We start from the raw sequence: 22109 nt of genomic DNA on the forward strand, positions 1-22109 counted from the left end.
GATTATTTGGAAGAACCGGTGAAAAATCTCGACACATGCTGTATATTTATCGTTTTATTCTGAAATGTATAGACCCGCTAACTTTGGTGTCCCCTCATGGTGAGGAAAAATAAATAAACAAATAAATAAATAAAATCCTACAACTGCCCCAGTGATGACCAGAGATTGTAAAACTCCTCATTTACTCTATGATGCTTCTACTTAAACTCTATGAAGCACTGTCATGCACGTGTGTGTGTGTGTGTGTACTCTGTACGTTCAAACAATTTGTCTATGTACAAGTTTCAAGTATCTACTCGAAACAATACGAGAAGAAAAGGAGGACATTTGAGTAAAAATGACCAGCTCGTAAGTGTTTATTCATCTTTCTCGATTAACCAGAATAAAAAAAAAATGAATTGGGATGGATTGAAAATAAAAGATGGATTGAAATAAAGCTCAGTCCGGGTTTAAAATTTTAACCGTACATGATTTATTGCCATAAAATACAATACAAGAATGAAATGCATTTAAATTATCTCCTAAACATCAGGTCGATTATTCCATCTTATAACTGATTTTATTCATTTTTTTTTGCCTCTTGTCTGATTTTGATCAGTGAGAGGAGCTGGGGAACCTCTGTACACGCGTCAGTGTGAGGCCCAGATGAAGACGACTGCACCGTGCTCCTCTGTGCAAAAGAGATGTACAACTATGTACAGGGCCTGTGCAAGCTACGCAAAGCATTATGGGAGGAGGAGGAGGAGGAGGAAGGGCTCTACAGAGAGCATGCTTTAATAACACAGAAGGAGGAGGAGGGGCTTCCTAAACACCAGCAAAATAATAATAATAATAATAATAATAATAATGATGATGGAGAGAGAGAGGATTAGCTGCAACACACACGAGCACAGGAAACTCAGGTCAAGTGGGACAGGAGGAGAAAATCGATCATAAAACTAAATTATTTGTGCGTGATTGTAATAAGTGGTACTGAAATGCTAAAGTCGTGAAGTGATTGAGAACAGGACCGTAAAGAGGAGCGACGCACGGCGATGGCATTAAACCTCATCAGAGCGAGCGTGTAGATGATAGCTGCCTGTCGACGTGCCTCGATTCTTTAAGGTAAATTTAGGAGTGTTCTGTCAAAAAAAAAAAAAAAAACCGTTCACAGATTTCCCCCGTCAGGCATCGTGGTGGACATGCACACGTTCTGTTCGACTTTAAGCTAAACAAACTTCACACGCTAAATACATATTGGACGATTGTTTACTTTCGGATTAAAGGGAACATTACAGCCATACTTCTTTAAATTTGTTGATGTGGTATAACCATTAATCTGAATTATTGGACTGGAATCAGATTTTCTGATCTGATCCACTGCTGCGTCCGTTTTTATTTGTGCTCTAAAAGAAAGTGATGGGATTATTTTTACGCATCACTCACTTAATGAGAAGATTAGGTGCTCGTTATTACCTGGAAACAAATAAAAAAAAAATAAACAATGAACAGACGTCCTCTCGTACCCCTTTTTCGACATCTTCACCAAAATAGTATTCGATCTGTAACAGCTGACTCGGTCCTCTATTGGTCTCGTATTTAGTAAGAGGAGGTATATTTAACGTAAGGGTAGCGGGTATGGAATGTAACAGAGCGAGAAAAAGCGTTGTAGTGTTAAGGTCAAAAATTGCAATTATTTCGGTCTTTAAATTTAGACGGGATTTTATTTGAACAGAACTACGTTGCTGATTTCTCACAGGACGCGTCAATTTCACGCTCGGTAGGTTTACTTTCGTACCTTCCGTTTAAAATGCGTTCGTCTGATCGACAGGGTTGCCAGATCGGACGGTGGTTTAAAAGCTGCCGCACGCCTCTAAATCATCTCAGAGCGATCAGTAACTAATGTAGAAGTATTTACATACACACGCAGCGGTCATTTTTATCAATAAAATATATACGGTAAGGAATTGAAGAGGATCTGGCAACCACAACCGTCCCAAGTTACCAGAGTTCGCGCTGCGCTTACGGCGAAAAACGTCCTGGCTTAAACAGTCAGATTAATTAAAAAAAAAAAAAAATAATTAAAAAAAAAAAAAAGGCTCACACAGCTCATTATAACGTGTTAACTGAAACATTCAGTCGAAACTGAGGAGGCACTGATGATCTATCAGTAAATAAAACCCACCGTCTCCCTCCACCACACGACGACGACGACGACAACGACGACAACAGACTGAAACTAAAAACAGGAGCAAAGCAGGCTGGATGATGGACACGCACACACACAGCCGCAGAAGGACAGGACCGGAGTGGGCGGGGCCTGCTTAAGAAGCCGCCTCTTTAGCGGGCTGGATGCTGACCACGCCGGACGATTTGAATTTGGGCAGGTGGAGTCCGAATTTGCTCTCGACGCCAGCGAACGTAGCGGCGGCGAGCCGGTATCCTCCGACGTGCTCGGCGTTCACCGGCGGGAGCTCGGAGATACGGGACTTCGGCGTCGGCTCCGAACCGGACGGACGGCTGTGGAGAAAGAAGGAAGGTCAAGAGGTCATATTCCGCACCGCTAACAGAGTCCAGATACGTGAAACTCCTCGGATACGCAACGAACGTGACAGAACGGTGACAACGATTACATGTGAATGCTTAAGCATTAGTGATTGTTTATCCTGTAAAACAGTGGGACGGAGTTTAAAACGTGTGAAACCTAAATCCCAGGCGATTTAGTACTGATGATGCGTTTGCATGTTTAATATCCTCAAGATGACGAGGACTCGTAAGACTGGTACTTACTGTCCACCGAAGTCGACATAGAACCATCTCTGCAGGAGCTCGTAGGTAACCAGGGTCACGGCGAACTGAGGCGATGAGCGGAAAACACGAGCTAGCGGGAGGAAGAGATTATAAACAAGTGTTTGAGGTGTTCGGTGTGGAGCACTCTCACGTGGATACTGTAGATTTGTACCTCAAATCGTAAAGACTCCTCGAATCTGAATCTATAATCGGATTTCTATTTTTAAAGCGGCTTCATGACACTGTTCGATTTGCCTAATTAGAACAACGTTTAATTCATACAGGGCTTTTAACTAAACACAGGGATGGAAAAAGGACATCACAGAAGTACAGTCACTGTAAATCTCCAGCTCTTACTCAGAGTAATTGACCTGCAGCCATTTTATCACACTGAGGTGCTGTTTTAATTCTTTACCACTTATTATCAGTAATAAGTATCTATAAACAGGGCTGTACAGTTAGATCAGACATTTTTATTATTATTGTTATTATTATTTTTTTTTTTACCTCCAGCTCCTTTCCAGAAAGCTCTGAAGCCCTCCTCTCTCATGATCTTGCGGAAGCAGTCCACAACCCCGCTGTAGGTGGTCTGACCTGCACGAGCCGCCACCTGCAGTCGCGTTTTTATGACGTCAGCGGGGGTGACCAGCGAGGCAGCCGGGACTCCTGTTCAACCGAAGAGTCAAGAATATTCAGGAAACGGCGTTAGAGGCGTGTCCGATCGGCTTTGAGAATTCAAGAGTGCTGCGGTTTAATATACACTACTGGTCGAAAGTTTAGACACACATTCATTATTTTCCCCCCGCTCAAACATTTTACACGGTAGCATTCTGCACTTTAACAATTTAAGAATGAAATAACGATGTAAAAAAAAGGTGGAGTGTTTACCTGCGATGGCGCCGGCGGTGAGCAGCTGCAGCGCGCCGAGTCTTCCGTCCTCATCAGCGAACGCTGTTTTAGTGTGAGCGTACACAGGGAAGTAGATCGCAGAAAAGGGAATATCACGCAGGAAACAAGCCTTTGCACCCTACACACACACACACGCACGCACTTAAATCAGTAATTAGACGTTGAAATCAGAGTGGAGGTTTTAAGAGTGTTGAAACTTGGCCTTGCACTCTTGACCCTTCGGATGCTATCATGCTATCGAGATACGCAGGCTGCGTGTTACCTTGTAGAGCCCGAAGAAGCCGAGGTCTCGCATCACGCTGAGCGCGCTCACTCGGGGGCCCGTGGTGATCTCACCGGCGACCTGGAGACGGATCTTCACGATCTCAAGGGGATTGGTGAAAATCACCTGAGAAGCACCAGCCTATGGGTGTGGGGAGAACACGGGTCGTTATAAAATATCGAACATTATTTCGTGTCATGCCATTTATAGATAATTTTTTTTATTTTTTTTTAAACATTAAGTGAATCCTCGAAGTAAACAGAAACGAAGCAAGAAAAGCCGTTTCTATGGCTGAATATGACATATATAGTAAATATAAAGCGCTTTAAAAGCTGTGTAAGACCAAACTCAAAACAGCACGATATATAGAATCCGTATCGGCTAAAACGTTATCAGTGACGAGTAAATAAATACGAGTGTATAAGTTAACGATGAAATTATGTTGCCTTGTAATTTTCTAATGGAAGGGAAATAACTTCCTGTCATGGTTTGTGCGATATGTAAAAGCACAGATACTAACGCATCACTTTTAGTTATTAATTAATATTCAATTGCAATTTTAGGTGTAAATGTGTGCAGATGTTCCAGCATTTGCCTTGCCATGATGTGATGCCACATACAAGTGTACCAGTGCACCGATAGTTCAGCACCACGGACAGCTCTCAACACAGCACGAGCACCTCGGATGGCGCCATTTTGTAGAGGCCGGTTCACAGCTGCCTCGAGGCCGATTAGTCGGTCACCTCTAAGCTAATCGATCGTTATTACTATAGACGTCCTCCAGCAATATTACGCATCCCATCTGAACAGCTGTAAAGAAAATATTCAACATGGCCCTGAATGGACTTAATGGTTTTACATTTACAGAAGTGGAGTAATTAATTAATTATTACTTGAGTATCTCTGGGATTTTAATCACAGGTGCAGAAAATATTCGGAAAAATACTCGACTTTTAAAAAAAGATGCGTTAGAGACACAACACTTCCAGGAGTTTAGAAAAAAGTTACTGAATTCCTGGCATAGACACAGCCTGTATATACTTATGGTCATGTGACTTACTAATGGATCAAGCACAAGCCGTACAACAAGCACTTATTATAAAAAGGACAAAAGTTTGTATTGAAGATACATGGAAACTCCGGTGTGAACGGACAATAATTACTACAGCGTCCTCCAGCAACGTTACTTCGCAGACACTTTCAGTAAATCTTATCCTGTATAAAAATGTCCTCTCTAAAACAGGCTTCGTTTGCTCCGCCTTTAAAAATAAGTTGTTTTCAAATTCTGTCCAAAATTTTAACTCTTACTAGACAGCCATCCTGATCCGATGAGTCTCAGGAGCCCGAACACCCACCCACACCTTGGTGCAGAACAAAAAAGTCCAAGGGATGGAGTCGGACCTGATCTAGCTCCACCTTCCTGGGCGGAGTCAAGCCAAAAGATCAGGGAGTGGAGACAACTCGTCGTGTTTCATCCTGGATAAGTGTGTTGTTTCCTGATGAGCCGCATCGTGTGGGTTAGACTTGCAGATAAGGAGTTGGATCAGGTCCAGCTCCACCCCTCTGGTACTTTCATGCGCCTGTGACTAAACACTGAGGTGTAACGTATAACTGAGCGCACTGTATATCTGCACACCCTCACGTCCTGATACTTACACATCCACCGGCCAGGATCTCAGCAGGCAGAGGGATCGAACCGTCTTTTTCGGAGAATTTATCCCTCACAAAGTCGTTCATCTGAAAGAGAAAAACAAAAACAATCGAACTCAGTCTATTCATTTCGTTTCATCACTGGGAAACACACCACAGGACAAAAACACACTAAAACTGTACTTCTCCTCGTCACTCGGATGATACCCTTATCTTTTATAACTCTCATATGCATCCGTCACCTGGAAATGTGGACATGCTGTACCTTTAAAGTACATAACCTTTCAGAGTAAAGCTTTAAAGCTATACTACATGCACTTCTCAAGGTAAAAGACACATACTGAAAAGGTAAAACCCCAGCAAGAAGGAACGGTACACAATTTAGTGCACTTTTTCCTCCAAGAGCAAGTGAAACAGAGAAGTCATTATAACGGCAGCACACAAGAAAATATCTACCTAATACTTTTACAAATACAGCGATTCCTGCGTTTTCCGGACTGCTTTGTTTATTTGCTGAAATGTGTGTACTGTCCCTGAACTGGTGCTTCAGTGCCCCCTACTGGCAAAGTCTATTTCAGCGCTTAAGCTGCAATCCATTGTACTCGACCTCAGACATGAAGACTCCACAGAATACCATTTGCATCTTTGTCTACTTTATTTGACCTGGTGCGATTTTTATATAGCTTTTCTGTTGTGAAATGGAGTTTTAACATCTTTTGAAGTTTGGATTTGTGACATAATTCTGTTGATTTCAGCCCAGATTTACTAACGTCACAAGACCACTGTAACGAGCAAAGACCAAACAAGACAACTGACCTAAAATGTGTGCGATTTCTATTCATTAATCACATAGAAATAATTCATATACACTACCGGTCAAAAGTTTAGACACACTCATCCTTTATTTTTATTTTTCTAAGATTGTACACAAACAGGAAGGTTTAAAGATTCTATATGAACAGGAAAAGCACTTACAGTGAGTTTGATAGCTTTCTCTGGAGCCACACCAATGAGCTGAGGAACAAGACCTAAAGAGGATGGACACACACACAATAAAAAAAAATAGGACAAGCACAGATTAACCAACTCTTTCCGCATTCACAAAGTTGAACTAGGGGCATTTTTCACATACCAGAGCTTCCTGGTCTCTGTGATTCCAGCTATAATGTTTCTGCTATGAGACTCTAATGCAGCTAACGTTACAGGCAGCTGGATATCTTAGCTGGTGTTGCCGCACCTTCACGCTATGTAATTAAAACCCGGTATTTAATGCTAAGAACAACGTCAGGTTAAAGACGTGTAGAGAGAGGGCAAGTGGTGATTTCATATAAATCGACTGGCTGATAGACCTGAACTTCAGCACACGCCACACTGAAAGAGAGAAAAAAAAAGTCGAGTTCTGTCCATACTACAGATCTGTGCAGTGTGTACTGAACTTTTTAGGATTGAGCTTTCACACACACACACACACACACACACAGCGTGTTACCTCTGTAGAAGCCGAAGAAGCCCTCGTAACGCAGGACTTTCTTGGCGCAGTCGAAGCTGTTCTTGTACATGAGCTCTCCTACAAAGGAGCCGGTGGAGCGCTGGTTCTGCATCCGCGTCTTCACCAGGTCTATAGGGTACACCGCTGTCGCTCCCGTCGCTACACGCAGGCAAAAGCTCATATTATTCATCTGACATTAGCATGTGTAAGATACAAAAAAAAATTACCAAAAAACAATATATGAGCTGAATGGCGTGTGTGTGTGTGTGTGTAATCTTTCACCTCCAGCTAAAGAGCCCAGGGTGAAGCGATACGCTGACTCAGCAGCTTGGAGCCAGATGGGACGAGACACATCGCCGTGCATCTGAGACAGACAGAGAGGTGAACAGAGACAGATCTGATTAACACGTCTGTCTATATTCCTCCAGATTAAAAAAAACAAAAACACAACAAAAACAGTGCGTCCTGACCAAAATGCAGCAATAATCATGTTATTATAGTACACATTATACAAACAAATGCATACTAACATCTGTGTATACACATTATACACACACACACTACAGGGAAGCTCATTTACAGACAGTTATGATATGTAGTAGGAGGTTTAACGGCACTGTCCGGTCACACGGTAAGCTCACCTGTTTCTGCGCCTCTGCTAGGTGATAAGGCAACGCGCCCTCCTCCAGAGGAGCTATCCGCTCAATATCAGCCAGGTTCAGACGCCTGGGGGGGGGACACAAAAGTGCAGCACATGATGAGAAATCTATGTCCCGTTCCCACAAACAGTCTCTGCTTGGGTTTGGGGCAATAAATAAATAAATAAATAATAAAACAAGTCAATTAAGCCAGAAATGTAGAAACTATCCAAATCTATTGTAGATGTACAAAGTTATATTACCCAGTTTGGGAGTGCAGGCCAGAGAGCTGATACAGAATATCGATCTCCATAGGAGTGATCTGACCAAACTTGTTTGCAGCATGGACAAACTCCTCTAGAGAGAGACAGAGACAGAGAGAGAGAGACAGACAAAGAATGTTCAGGCTAGTTCACACCAAAATCCCAACATCATTCTCCACACACAAAATAATAAAGAGCACCTAAAATCATTTCACAAAAGACGAAGGCTCAAATACTATTCATATACAAGACATGTTTATGACACAGCGAACACGCCGTCCAGCACGCTGCTGTACCTTTAGTCACGAGCGTGTCTTTGCGGCTGCCGGCGAGCGTGCTGTAGATTTTGCGGATGAGTTCCATGTTGTTGAGGAGCGAGTTGAAGGCGTTGAAGTAGGAGAAGCTGACCATGTGAGAGGTGCCGCTACCGGCTGCCTGGAGACGGCAAACAAATCACAGAAATAAAAACCTTTTAAAAAAACAAAAATATGTACACAAATACGTGTATATACACTACCGCTCAAAAGTTTAGACACACTCATTCTTTATTTATTTATTTAGTTTTTAAGGATTATGAGATATTTCAGTCAGAGATGGATGATGATATTAAGGGAAATACAGGTTCTTAGAACATCATTTAAAATATTAATTTGTAACGCAGTTTGATCAACCGTGAACACGTTGTTCGAACATAGAGGAACATCACTGTACAAGAACACAAGTGACATTTAAAAAAAAAAAAAAGAAAAATCTAATCTAAAGAGCAAGATAGTCCAGTTAGTTAGAGCGTTGTTATGGTAACTGTGTGTCTCAATTGGGCCACTTTTTTCATACAAGCACAAAAAACGCTACAGGCAGAAAAAGGCACTGTGGAAGTCTCCTGGGTAATGACAATGAGTAGATTTTTTTTTTTTAGTGTTTGGTTCTTGTAAAGATGACTTTCAATGGATTGACCCGGATTACAGAGAACAGCCCTAAAAATACACATTCATATATAAACACACACACTTACTGAGACCAGATTTTCCTCAACAAAACCGGTCAGCATGTGGTGTCTGATGGTGGACATGATGTCACTGAAGTCAATAGCGGAGATCATCCCGGTTTTGGCTTTGTCCTTCTGTGCAAACGCCTGCCGGGCGTGCTCCAACTGCAGCTCCTACAGCAACAACAAAGGGACAAAAAATAACAACGCCAGACGAATCAGGAAGACTGACAACAAAAAGAGTAACAGGAAGAGAGAGCGAGGGGGGGGACAGAGACAGAAAAATAAAGAGAGAACAACAGAAAATGAAAGAGAGAGTGACAGAAAAAGAGAGACAGACAGACCTGATGGACAGAGACAGAAAAAGGAATGCGGGGGGGGGGACAAACCGACAAAAAGATCAGATGACAAAAACAACAGAGAGGGAAAGAGAACACGAGAAAGAGAGAGAGAGAGAGAAAGAGAGAGAATAGGAGAGAGAGAAATGTCACAGACGCTTCTATGCTAAACTATGCTGTGGTATTATGAAAGGTTATGTAGGACAGTAGGATGTGATTTAGGACACGATGGACCAGGTGATGACCGGGTGCGTCACACTGCCTGATGGGAGTGATTAGATCAGGTGAGCAGTTCTCCGGGGTGTCTGCGTGTGCGCGTGTGTGTGTGTGTGTGTGTGCGCGCGTGCATGTGCTACCTGCAGGAACTGGGTGAACTCCAGGTAGCTGAGGTGTTTGGTTCGGTCGTGGCCGAAGTGAAGGCGGATGAACTCACAGTCCCAGTTGAAGGGGATGTGGTGATGCACCGTCGTCTGGCTGAATATATCACGCACATTTTCTACAGACAGATGGAGGGGAAAAAAAAAAAAAGAGAAGTGAGACAAAGATAGACAGACAGAGAGGAAGAAACAGAAGGAGAGAGACACACAGACAAAGAGTGAGAGACAGAGATAAAGATGGAGAGAGAGAGAGGAGAGTAAGAGAGAGACAGAAAAGAAGGAAGTGAGAGACAGACAAAATGAGAGAGAGAGAGAAATAAATGGAGCGTAAGAAAGCATAACAGTATTAGATAATTTAAATAAATGTTATTTCGGAGCACAGCTGTATATCGGAGCTGTACACAGGACCACTAACGATTTACAGTCAACATTTTTACTAAATTCACCTGGTGCAAGTCTCCCACTGATAAACAATCTATTCATTTACAAACCCTTAAAACTATTTTTCTGTTTGAAGAAAGAAATAACAGTGTTCAGATGGAACGGGAACCTAATTTCTCTGCTGAAAGCACTGTCCATTCGTTAACGTGAAATGATCAATGATTAGAGTTTAGTGGTTGGCTGAATTCTTTTGCGTGCACTGGAAATGTGAGGAGGGGGACGGACCACGTGAAATTAAACGGTGTTCGAAAACAACCTGCTTCCTTCTGCATGAAAGTAAAAACATCAGCTCTGTACCTTCTGATCTGTTCAGTGTGTGTAAGAACACCACAAGTTGCTCAAGTATAGTGACGCAACCCGTGACTGGAAACCGAGCATGGTGTCGAAGCGAGACAACACACGATACAACAAACCAGTAAAGTCTGAGAGACACGATCCTGATCAGCTACAGAACTTACCCAGCATAATTTACATATATAAGGCTGAAAATCCTGCATCACTGTAAGCTTTATATAAACATCAAGTAGTTCGAAGAAATAGAAACAGCATGTCGGATTGCCAAAAGGCAGGGTTTTTGGCAGTGTGGTTATAGGCAGGGTGTCGTTATAGAAATAACTTATCACAGAAACGCCCAATAGCGAGCAGAGCCAGGCGTTGTGCTGGTACTTGGCGACATGAGCCGTAAAATGTACACGCTTACCGAAAGAGATGTCTCCGGTCCCGGTTTTATCGAACAGCTGGAAGGCCACGATGAAAAGAGCATCTGGCACACAGAGGATAGACTCAAAGGCCAGAAACTCCTGGAACGAAATCAGCCTTCGTGTTGAGAGAGAGAGAGACAAAAAAATTCATTAAAATTGGGACTTTAAATGAGCTAGATTGAAAATTAAATAATATATGGCACTTGATGCTGACTGCTAGAATAGGGTTAGAAAAAAAAAAAGAGAGAACGAAAGAGAGAGAGAAAGACAGAAAGAGAGAGAACGAGAGAGCGAAAGAGAGAGAGATTACATTTCACACTCAAAATGCATCTTATTTGCTTATTTCTCGTTCACCTTACTGTAATTTATTTTATGGCATTAATGTACATAATTATTGTAACCTCTATACTTTTGTCCTACACGGGCACCTCGTATTTTGTCACTTTATTTTTCCATTTTCATTTATATTTTATTTACTTTTTTTATTATTCCTATTATCATTTTATTTTACTTTATTATTATTATTTTCCTTTATTATCTATATTCATGCTTTGGCAATATTGTATGTAAACAATCAAGCGTATTGCGCAATAAGACAAGCGTGTTGCGCAATAAGCTAGCAACCGATATTATATTATATCGTCATATTTCCCAGCCCTATCACTAGTCTAAAAGGGACAGATTTAGTCTCTACCTAAAACACTCTGCTTACCCGAGTCGTCTCCTCAATATCCATAAGTACATTATTGTACATATTCAACACAACGATGCCTTATATGATTAATTACAGCTGTTGGGAAGCAGCTGTTCGTCATGGAAAAACTGAAACGCAATTAGAAAGCTAGCTAATTCTGTTCACTCAATAGCACGCACTACACGGGGCGGTCACGTGCAGTCACGTGCGATTTGGGGGACATCATGCAGCCATTTTGTGATCTCAAGATTATTAGGTTTTATCTGGCATCTTGATCAAAATGAGTTTTAAGTCATAGCTGCACTTGAGGACATTTCTACTATACACGATGTGTCTCATCATATAGAATTTAGCTAACAGGAGTAAAATAAACAACAAAACCTTTACGTTTCTTTAATGCTTACAAAGACAAAAGATTAAGTTAAAGAAATCCGTTTTAAAAAACGTATAATAAAAAAATGCATCACCATACCAACGATATCTCCGAAAAGCGTATCGCATAATCATTTCTCAAGATATTGAGATTATATCGAAGTACCGCCCAGCCATACTGCTTAGACGTATGACAAAACGTTCAGAAAAACACTATTTAAACGTCTTTCTTTGAAGAGTTCATCACCATGTACTGGTTATTTGTTAAGATAGCCGAGCTGTCTCTTGCCTGACTGGGAAATAGACACAAGGTGAGAAATTACTAATCTTAGATGCAGGGAAGAGGGCGGGGCTTCCACGATGTCGGTTAATATAGGAGAGTTTATGACACCTGTTACAGTTTGAATCATTCCAGGTTCATATAGCTGTGGCTTGTGAGAAGGAAGTCGGGTGTTTCAGGTGTTTAAGCTCTACCGTTTCTACCATACGTGTGTGATATATATCCCTGAAGACACTCTCGATGCTAAAATGAACAGCTGTCTGTTAACACAGCTGAAACGTATTACCAAGCAAAGCAGACGGAACTCGAAATGTGCAGTCACGCGGCAAAATCAGGAAGTGCGAGACGTTCCATGTGCAAACCTTTTCGCTGCTCTTAAACGTTAGGACTAGGACCGTCAATAAGGTTGCTCATGTGCTGTCCATTCAGAGAATCACAAATATTAGCCAGAGATATACTAGCTTGCTAGGTTAGCCTATTTAATTATTGTTCAGTCACTGTTGTATGAAAATGAATGCTTCTCAATGTGGGAACTTCTGTTCTGTATCTAGGGCTCTAACACGGAGATTCGTGGTTTAGGAGGGTGCGTGATACCGAGGAGAGATCAGTACAACGTATCATTTAGATGTGGGAAAGTAAACGTAGAAAGTTTAGTGGGCTGGAGGAGGCAGGAAGGAGCTCAGAGAGACATTACTTTTGCACAGTTTGACAATGTTACATGTTGCTGCAACGCCCTGCAAGAATCAGTGTAACGTGAAGCTGCAGAAAAGGGGAATCACACACACTCTCACTCGCTCTCTCTCTCACACACACACACCGTGACATGACTAATAATCATGTGCCGATATAAAATATTTGTTACACAATAATAACCTATTATTTCAGCAGGAAGAGAGGAGAGATGAGACGGAGGTGGAGACCAGAGAGAGGATCCTGTACCTACATGTTTCTTTAAACAGATTTGTCCTGGAGTAATTGAACCACTTCTAAATATAATCAATTCTTCTCTTAGCACTGGGTATGTACCTAAATCATTTAAACTAGCAGTTATCAAACCCCTGATTAAAAAACCTGACCGTGACCCCTCTCAACTGTCCAGCTATAGGCCTATATAAAATCTCCCCTTTATCTCCAAGAGATTAGAAAAGGTTGTAACACAGCAGCTATGCTCATACTTACATAGGAATAACATTCATGAAATGCATCAGTCAGGATTTAGACCTCATCATAGCACAGAGACAGCGCTGGTTAAAGTAGTAAATGACCTACTACTGACCTCTGATCAGGGTTGTGTCTCCTTGCTTGTGTTACTTGACCTTAGTGCGGCTTTTGATACTATAGATCATACTATTCTCCTTGATAGATTAGAAAATGTTGTTGGCATTAAGGGAACAGCCCTCTCCTGGCTCGGGTCTTATTTGACCGATCGTTATCGGTTCGTAGATGTAAATGGCGACTTCTCCACGCATACCGAGGTTAAATTTGGTGTTCCACAAGGTTCTGTTTTAGGCCCACTGCTTTTTACTTTATATATGCTACCTCTGGGTCAGCTTATTTGTAAATATGGAATTAGCTTCCACTGTTATGCTGATGATACACAGCTGTATGTTTCAGCGAAGCCAGAGGACAGACAGCAGCTTAATAAAGTTGAGGATTGTGTAAAGGACATTAGAGGGTGGATGCTTATTAATTTCCTCTTACTTAATTCTTATAAGACAGAAGTACTTGGACCATATGTAGCTAGAAGTAAGCTCATAGTAACTCTGGATGGTCTTTCTGTTTCATCATGTGCAGCAGTAAAAGACCTTAGAGTGATTATTGACTTCAGTCTTTCATTTGATGCTCATGTAGATAATATGACTAGGATAGCCTTCTTTCATCTCAGAAATATTGCTAAGATGAGAAATATAACATCACTACACGATGCAGAAAAATTTGTTCATGCTTTTGTCACCTATATGTAGGATTATTGTGATGCCTTACTGTCTGGATGTTCCAGTATGAGCATGAACAAACCCCAGTTAGTCCAGAATGCAGCTGCTAGAGTCCTAACTAGAACCAGAAGATACGACCACATCACCCCGATCTTATCCACACTGCATTGGCTCCCAGTGAAATCACACGTTGATTATAAAATACTATTATTGACTTATAAAGCACTAAACGGTCTCGCGCCACAGTATCTAAGCGAACTTTTGGTTTTCTATGATCCGCCACGCCTACTTAGATCAAAAGATGCAGGCTATTTGACGGTACCTCGAATACTCTTATAGAGCCCCATGGTTATGGAACAGTCTTCCAATTAGTGTTCGGGACTCAGACACAGTCTCAGTGTTTAAGTCCAGGCTTAAAACGTATTTGTTTACTCAAGCCTACCCTGACTAGACTTTCTGTTACGCTAAGCACAGTCTTACCTAACAATCTCCCCCTCTCATTACCTCCCCCTCCCCTTCTGTCGAGCCACACATGATTTTATGGAGATGCCAGTGATCCTGATCCTTTCTGCTCTCCGGACCTGCCTGATCCGTTCTCTCATCAACTCCAATTCCACATGGACATTCTCGCTGTGGTTGCTGGGACTACGGTTGCTACTGTGGCCCTGGGACTACAATTACCATGTGCAGTTTTGCACTCGGGTTTCCTTTGAACAGTGAACCGGTTCAACAAACAGACTTCATATAAAAACCATAAACAACTATCCGTTGTTACCCAGATGAGGACGTTAAAAAGCGCTATACAAATAAAACTGAATTGCATTGAACCACAAACAGGATGAGAGGAGAGATGAGATGGAGGTGAGACCACAGACAGGATGAGAGAGTTGAGATGGAGGTGTGTTGGTCTTACCCGTCCTTGGTGGTGTCTGCCACCCCGGCGAGCAGCTGCACGGTTTTGGGGTTGTGATGGATCTGTGTGTGGAGGCCCAAATACTTCTGCACAAAGTCGCTGGGGGTCATAAAGCGCTCGCCATCCTTATCCACAATGCTGGCATACTGACACACACACACACGAACAATATAAGCATAAAGTGTTATTAAATAAAGCGATAGGAATAAAGGAGAGAGAGAAAAAAAAAAGATAACCTGCCTTTTCTTTATATTCAAATCACTTCATGAGGAATTTATTCAAGCTGCTGCCTTCATGACCCACAGCCTGAGACGAGTCCTGCCCCTGTACGGACTAAAACACTGCCTCAACACAACATGCTGTAGTCTGGAGTAAAACTAGTCCTAACACAACACCGCTGTCAGATTAAAACGCTCGAGCGCTTAGAGTGTGAGAAAGAGGAAGCCAATAAATCCTCTCATATGTATATGTGTGTGTGTGAAAGAAGAGCTGAGAGAAAAGGCATGACCTTTATGCTGCTTGTTGCTATTGTGCTGCAAAAGCGTTGCATGGAAATCACAGCTCCACACACACACACCCCACCCTCCCACCAGCTGAATCTCCTTTTATACACAACTTTATTGAATTCCTCAGACATCACAGACAGGAGATACATGTGTTATTGATTATATAATGCCTTCACTGACGTTCTTTCTTGCCTCGGCCCTACTCGGTTCCACACACACACACACACACGTCACATCCACAATGCTGGAGTTTATGCACTAATTTACGGTTGGGTGCAAGAGTTTGCATGCCCCTACTTCAAAAGTCTGACCCAAACAAGACCTCTTAATGAGTGTTCAGAGTGCGTGTGCAAAAATGGTGACGGTGAAGCGATCAAATAATGCTTGAGATAAACACGGATACTTCTAGTTCATCAAGGATTCGTTACAGTTATTCTTCGTCTTCTACTCTTCCTCTGAAACACCAGAAACCTCAGTATTTCCGCTTCAGGACTTGAGAGAGGTTTTACTCGCTCACTGAATCTCAACGACGCCACCGCCGACAATGTATTCGTTGTTTGAAGTCGCGCATTAAATGAGCAACATTCAGACAAGTTAACGCCGGCATGTTCGTGGTTAACACTTTGAAAAAGCTTTCCCCTACACCCAGAAACCAAGACACCTTGTATTTGAGTCTTTCCTGCCACACACTGGCAAAAGACACTTATAACACAACGCCATCACAACATACAACACCACAAGGACAGGCAACACGAGTTCCCAACCCTTCTGTCTGCTGAACCTCTTCAACATATAAATATATTTGCCTAAAGCAACCCTTGGGATTTCAATCAGCTGAACAGGTGAAATGTTTATTTGTTGAAAACTTTTTTTTTTTTAAACTGATCTGCTATTTTAAGCCGTGAAACATTACCAGTTCACTGCAGCAAAAGTAAACATGCAAATGGTAGCGCAATGATTTGCTGTTAAGATCATTAAAAAGCTGACTACTATTGTGCCATTTTGGGCTTGGCTTTGCCTTTTTGTTTTTTTGCACTCACTTTGACCCAGAAAAAAAAAAGAACAGTGTACAACGCTTTGAACTTTCAAAACAACGCCTACAAGTGCACTGGAGGGATAACAAGGAACTTCCTGGAATTCAACTCTATATTAAACTAAATAATTGTATTAAAAAATAATAATAAAAACAAAATCATTAACATCATTTATTTAGAATTCATCTCAAAGTAATTTACAGTTTAAAGTAAAAATATAAATAAATAAATAATGATACAACTAAAATTATAATTAAAATGCAGCAAATCAGCGCAGTGAAAGACAACGATAATAAAAAGTATAAAAATATTTCATAAAAAATGTGCAGAAAATATTAAGAAATTAAACATGTTTAGAAAATAATACAAAGAATTAAAATAATATAATCGCACTGTGAAAGTAATGCTCTGGTAAATGTAAGGTATTTTTTTTTAATTTTTTTTTTTATTAAGACAGCCCATGTATCAGTCAGAGAGGCTTTGGGATTGAACTTTATTTATCCTTCATCAGTATTTAGCTTTCATTTCCCCACATAAATGCACTATATTAGGGTATAACCTAAACTTCTACACTCTATAAACATCTTACATAAATGTAGTATAACTACCATTCTACAGTACAGAGCGCCCTCTAGTGGCGAAATAAAAACTTACACAACTTGACAAATTTTGCCGTGTTATTTGAAGTGCTTTTTGATTAGTTTTGGACATCTCTATTTTTTTGTCATTTGAGTGTTACTTTTTGGTTCGGTTCGGATGTATAATCTTTTAATTGCTTTAACACTCCTATCATGTTACGGGTCAATTTGACCCATTTCCACATTTCAGATGTCTGAAACACGGGTTAAATTCTTTCTCTTTGAAACTTTTTTGACTTTCCTCATTTAGGGTCATGAAATTATATGCAAATATTTCTTATTATCGCTTGTCTAGGACAAGCCGTAATAAAGGTTTCTTTGCTGTTTTTGTGTGTATCTAAACTGTGGAAGTCATTTTGACCCATAACATAATGGATGCAACTTTTTTTTTTTTTTACCCCCAACATAATAGGAGGGTTAATATTTATTAATAGTTAATATATGAATATTTATTTCATTTAAAAAGAAGTACAGGACATTTTCATGGTACAGTCAGTACTGTTTATTTTTGTATTAAAGCTCAGCAATATTTTAATCCGAGCGTCAGTATCAATTTTAAAAACTATCCATCAACCTCTGTTAGACACAATGTAGGGAGTACTAACTTTCACTTCATATTTAGCAGCTCTCCGGTTAATATCTAGTGCACTTCATAGGATGTACAGAACATTATTAACAAGGTCTTCTTCGCCCTACGTAGTGTACTACACAGCCTAGGGCACTACAGTGTTTCATAAGGAGACACATCTGGGATTTATCTTTATACTCCACATACAACATAATGCACTCCATGTGTGACTTGGGACTGTAACCTTCAAACACTGCACAGGGAGTACAATTATGGCTTCTATGTTGTGTGTTTGTGTGTATATATATACACACACGAACACCCACATACCTGATGCTGTATCTAAGTGTGTGTTTGCATGTCCGTGTGTGAAAGATCAGGGGGTGTATAATGCAAAAATAGTGGCCAGTGGTGAAACTTCTGTGCCTGTGAGAAAAAGGTCACGAGTTCAAAACGGAGCATAGTCAAAGAACAGGACTCCTAAGCCTCATATAGCACAGTGGTATGCCGTGCTACAACGAGTAAAAGCAATAAACAAAACAAGCTAAATATAATTCACACTAGATAAAGTCAACAACACAAGACTATGCTTAGGAAACTTTAATAACACTTTAATATCACTTCGTATGTATTTATTTTTGTAATAATCCCACTCCCGCCCGCTCCTGTAGGAATTTCCCCTGCAGTTAAATTCGTTGTCCTTTAACACTGAATAAAAATGAAAAAAATAAATAATCCTTGCACTGTAGCAGAGTTCATTCTATTGTGCTGTGTGAAAGCGAGCGTTAAGACCCACTCCATTATCCGATCTAGTGCTGTGTCAAAAAATATCATATCACGATACTTCTAAGACACGCAACATGTATCATGATATAAAAGGTTTGCTAACTGACTGCCAGGAACACAGCGGTGCAGCATTTTAATCCGAAATCACATGAATAATGTTCGTGTCTGCTATTATATAATTACAATTTGAAAGCGTCAGCGCAAAATCTTAACATCAGACCAGCGGCTACGTATCGAAGTTTGTGACTGCTACGTTAAAGCGTTAGAGAAAAGATACCACTGCAATAATTAGTCCTAATCCAATCCCACTCAGCTAGTTTATAGCAAATCAGATCAGAGGCTCGTACCGGCTCAGAGGCTGATCATGACTCGGATTTGGACTCTACCGAGGCGGAAAAACCTCCCGGATGCTTCTGTAGCCATAGCAACCTCCGTCCGAAGAAGACCGGTCTATACTGATCTAAGGAGTGCTCTGTTTAAGGGCATGAACTTCAATGTTGCACGCTCTCTGTTTCAGAATCAGCCGAGCCCTGTCGTCCGTACGAGCGTGTTTTAATTATCGCTACAACTTTAAACACTAACACGACACTATTTAAGATTCTGGACCTTTTTCTTTTTTTACACCGATATATTTGCTTTCACAGTTAACAAATGGAAACATTGATCCTGTGCAAGGTTGTTAACTGACGCTCGGTTTGTCGTTTGTGTTCGTCGCAGTCGTTTAGACGTCCTGAATCGGTTCTCGCTTTCAATTCGATTCGGAAGAGACGATACGTCGTGTACGTCATCGAACGGAAACCATAGCGACGCGGGGTTGACGTGTGGAGCCTTACCTTTTGGAAGATGAGCTTGAGCTCGTTGGGGTCGGCCCTTTTGGTTGACTGCACCTGAAAAAAGGAAAGACATTTCCTCTCAGACTGTAACTGGTGTCAAACAATATACACTCACTAAGGACTCAGTGACCACCTTAGTTCTTAGGCCTCATGCACTCAACCTTCAAGCTAGGAATCCTAAGAGTAACACACACACACACACACACACACACACACACACACACACACACACACACACCAAGGGCACTTCCTGCACCTGAATGAGCTTCATAAAGCACCTTGAACCGAATAGTGAAGGAGCTGTAACTTGATTAACATCTAACATGGCAAAGAAAACTAATCACACACTAGATATCTTTCTACCATAATAACAGCACTGGTGGTGGTGGTGCCAATATTTATTTCCACTAAAAATAGTCAACGAGAGTTTAACCGAGAGGTTTGCTGTAACATTTTTTTAAAAAATAATAAAAGAAAAGAATATGCTCCATGTTTACTGCGAAACAATAAATAAATAAAACTTCATTTAAAGAGCCTGGCAGCACTGAAGTTACACCGTTACCTCATTGTAGGTATTTTCCGTGTTACTGTGCTAACAGCTAACGGAGTAGCAAAGCAAAAAAGAAAACATGCTAACTAGCTAGCACAACCTAAACCAAACACCAGCAGAGGTGCATTCACACTCTCAATCTCCACCTAGACACTCTCTAAAACAACTTGCAAGCCTGCACGAAAAGCGCGGTGGTTTTTCCCTAGATAAAGCGGGTGTGTAAAGCCGGAGTCACCTTGGCCGCCATGCTGCTTCTGGCGTCACTCGGGCAGAACTGGCAAATTGACGCATGCGCAGTGCGCTCCGCGTCCAGCACTGAAAAAAAAACTCGCTTGTTGGACCAGGAACCAATCAAAAGCCTCGATGCTAGTGAGGTCACGTATAACACTGAAGCTAGGGGTGTGCGGATCGATCCTGAAGTATCGATACTTTCGATACTGAACGCAGGTTATGCGATGTACCTGGGTAAGTTTACTCCGGCTCGTTTTACTGACTCGGATCTTTGAATCTTGTTCACCAAAATGAACGAATCATTTACCGAGTCATTTCGTTCATTTCAGCAGAACATTAATGAAAATGTTACATGTTAAATTCCCCGAACACATCTAGTACTTACGCAAACGTTGATCACATTTGGAATAAAAAATAAACTATAGGCTAATTTGTCACGTCTGTTCGCCGGAAACGAGTCGCTCTAGACGTGATGAACGAACGACTCGAACCCGAAGACTCAACAGACGAGTTTAATTCATAAGTACATTTCCAAGCACGAATCCACTTACTGCTTTACTTGGCTGATTTTGACTTAGCCTTATATGTTACATCATGTCACATGGACATTAAGAACGAATATTGTTGATGTAGAAATTCTTATAGTTGTTAATCTCTGGCTGTTATTTATTTATTTATTTATTACTTATATATTTGCTTTAGAATAACACTCAAACAGATTTTTAAAATTTTTATAAAAGTTGATTTATTCTCAGCAAGAGTGTCAAGGCTTAAGATAGAGAAATTATGAATTAACTTAATAATGAATGAGGACATGGTAAGAATGTATCTGTATCATCTGGTAACAATATCAGAATAATCTTTATACCAACAACATTTTTGTCATTTCGATGAACTAGTGATCACAACTGATATATAAATACATACACACACATATATACAGTGTGTATATACAGTTCCCTCCACTAATATTGGCACCCTTGGTAAATATGAGCAAAGAAGGCTGTAAAAATTGTCTTTATTGTTTAACCTTTTCATCTATTGTTAAAATAATTCACAAAAATACTTTGCTCTCATGGATATCAAACAATTGCAAACAAAGCCCCACCAAAATTGTAGCCAGGAAATAACTTCCGGTACTTACACTCACTTGTAAGATCTTCTATGGATTATTGTGAACAATGTCAATCGTGTTATCAGTTTGGCATCTGTCAATCCCTCTAGTAATGCCTGGCACACTCTAGATGATTTTTTAAACATCTTAACCGATTTTAAAACCGTAGGAGACCACAGACATAATAAGGACAGTTTTTTTTTATAATAAGGACAACCGATTTTTAAGATTATAATCATCCGAATGCACACACTAGATGATTCTGCCACACCACAAGAGCACGCACATGTCGATTGTAGTAATGGTTTCACAGACAGGAGAGCAAACATGACTTCAGAAGACAGTATCTCACACACTTGATTTAGCTCATTTTGGACAGATTATTGGATATGAAAGTGTTAAATCTGCTTCCAGAATGAATAATGCCGTTGTGATTATTCTAGACAAAGTAGACAAAGTAAATCAGCTACTTGTGAGTGGAATAGTGATTTAAGGCAGGGGTTCCCAAACTTTCCAGGGCAAGGCCCCCCAAATGGCATTAACATTTGACCGAGGCCCACCTTTTGCAAGATGTCTTTAAAACACATTAAAAATACAGACCTCTGAATATATCCCCCTTTTTTATTATTAATAATTACATCTTACATCTTTACATTACATTACATTAGGAATTGATTGCGTGTGTGTGTGTGTGTGTGTGTGTGTGTGTGTGTGGTTGTCTGAAAGTGAGAATTTATTTTTCACACCAAATTGTTGAGGTCCCCCGGGCGCCCCCTGGTGGCCCCCACATTGAAAACCACTGATTTAAGGTACCTACACACCAGTTTTGTCCCT

The 22109-nt window shown here is 40.8% G+C and overlaps 1 protein-coding gene across 2 annotated transcripts; it reads right to left on the reverse strand.

The window, feature by feature from the left end:
* Nucleotides 1-448: 448 nt before the first annotated feature.
* Nucleotides 449-20211, reverse strand: slc25a12 (solute carrier family 25 member 12). Of its 2 annotated transcripts, XM_053636067.1 has the most exons (18): nucleotides 20166-20211; nucleotides 19381-19434; nucleotides 15016-15161; nucleotides 10822-10937; nucleotides 9660-9799; nucleotides 8993-9139; nucleotides 8277-8415; nucleotides 7981-8074; nucleotides 7721-7805; nucleotides 7362-7443; nucleotides 7080-7238; nucleotides 6566-6618; nucleotides 5597-5677; nucleotides 3941-4081; nucleotides 3658-3796; nucleotides 3277-3435; nucleotides 2770-2860; nucleotides 449-2499 (listed from the first exon to the last, which is right to left on the reverse strand). In XM_053636067.1, the coding sequence occupies exons 1-18, from the start codon at nucleotides 20175-20177 to the stop codon at nucleotides 2304-2306; spliced, it is 2034 nt and encodes a 677-aa protein (XP_053492042.1). In that variant the 5' UTR covers nucleotides 20178-20211; the 3' UTR covers nucleotides 449-2303. The 2 variants fall into 2 exon arrangements, with proteins under 2 accessions (XP_053492042.1, XP_053492043.1); XM_053636068.1 differs by lacking the exons at nucleotides 19381-19434; nucleotides 20166-20211 and adding an exon at nucleotides 15256-15487.
* Nucleotides 20212-22109: the final 1898 nt, after the last annotated feature.

The sequence above is a fragment of the Ictalurus furcatus genome, chromosome 11 (genome assembly GCF_023375685.1).
Source record: "Ictalurus furcatus strain D&B chromosome 11, Billie_1.0, whole genome shotgun sequence".
Taxonomy (NCBI): domain Eukaryota; kingdom Metazoa; phylum Chordata; class Actinopteri; order Siluriformes; family Ictaluridae; genus Ictalurus; species Ictalurus furcatus.

Excerpts from the sequence above, each read along its gene's own strand:
- slc25a12 (XM_053636067.1), bottom strand. Across the intron at positions 5,678-6,565 it reads AGAAAGCTATCAAACTCACT|ATGAACGACTTTGTGAGGGA; the intron begins GTAAGTGCTTTT and ends TTTCTCTTTCAG. Across the intron at positions 4,082-5,596 it reads AGATCCTGGCCGGTGGATGT|GCTGGTGCTTCTCAGGTGAT; the intron begins GTAAGTATCAGG and ends CCACACCCATAG.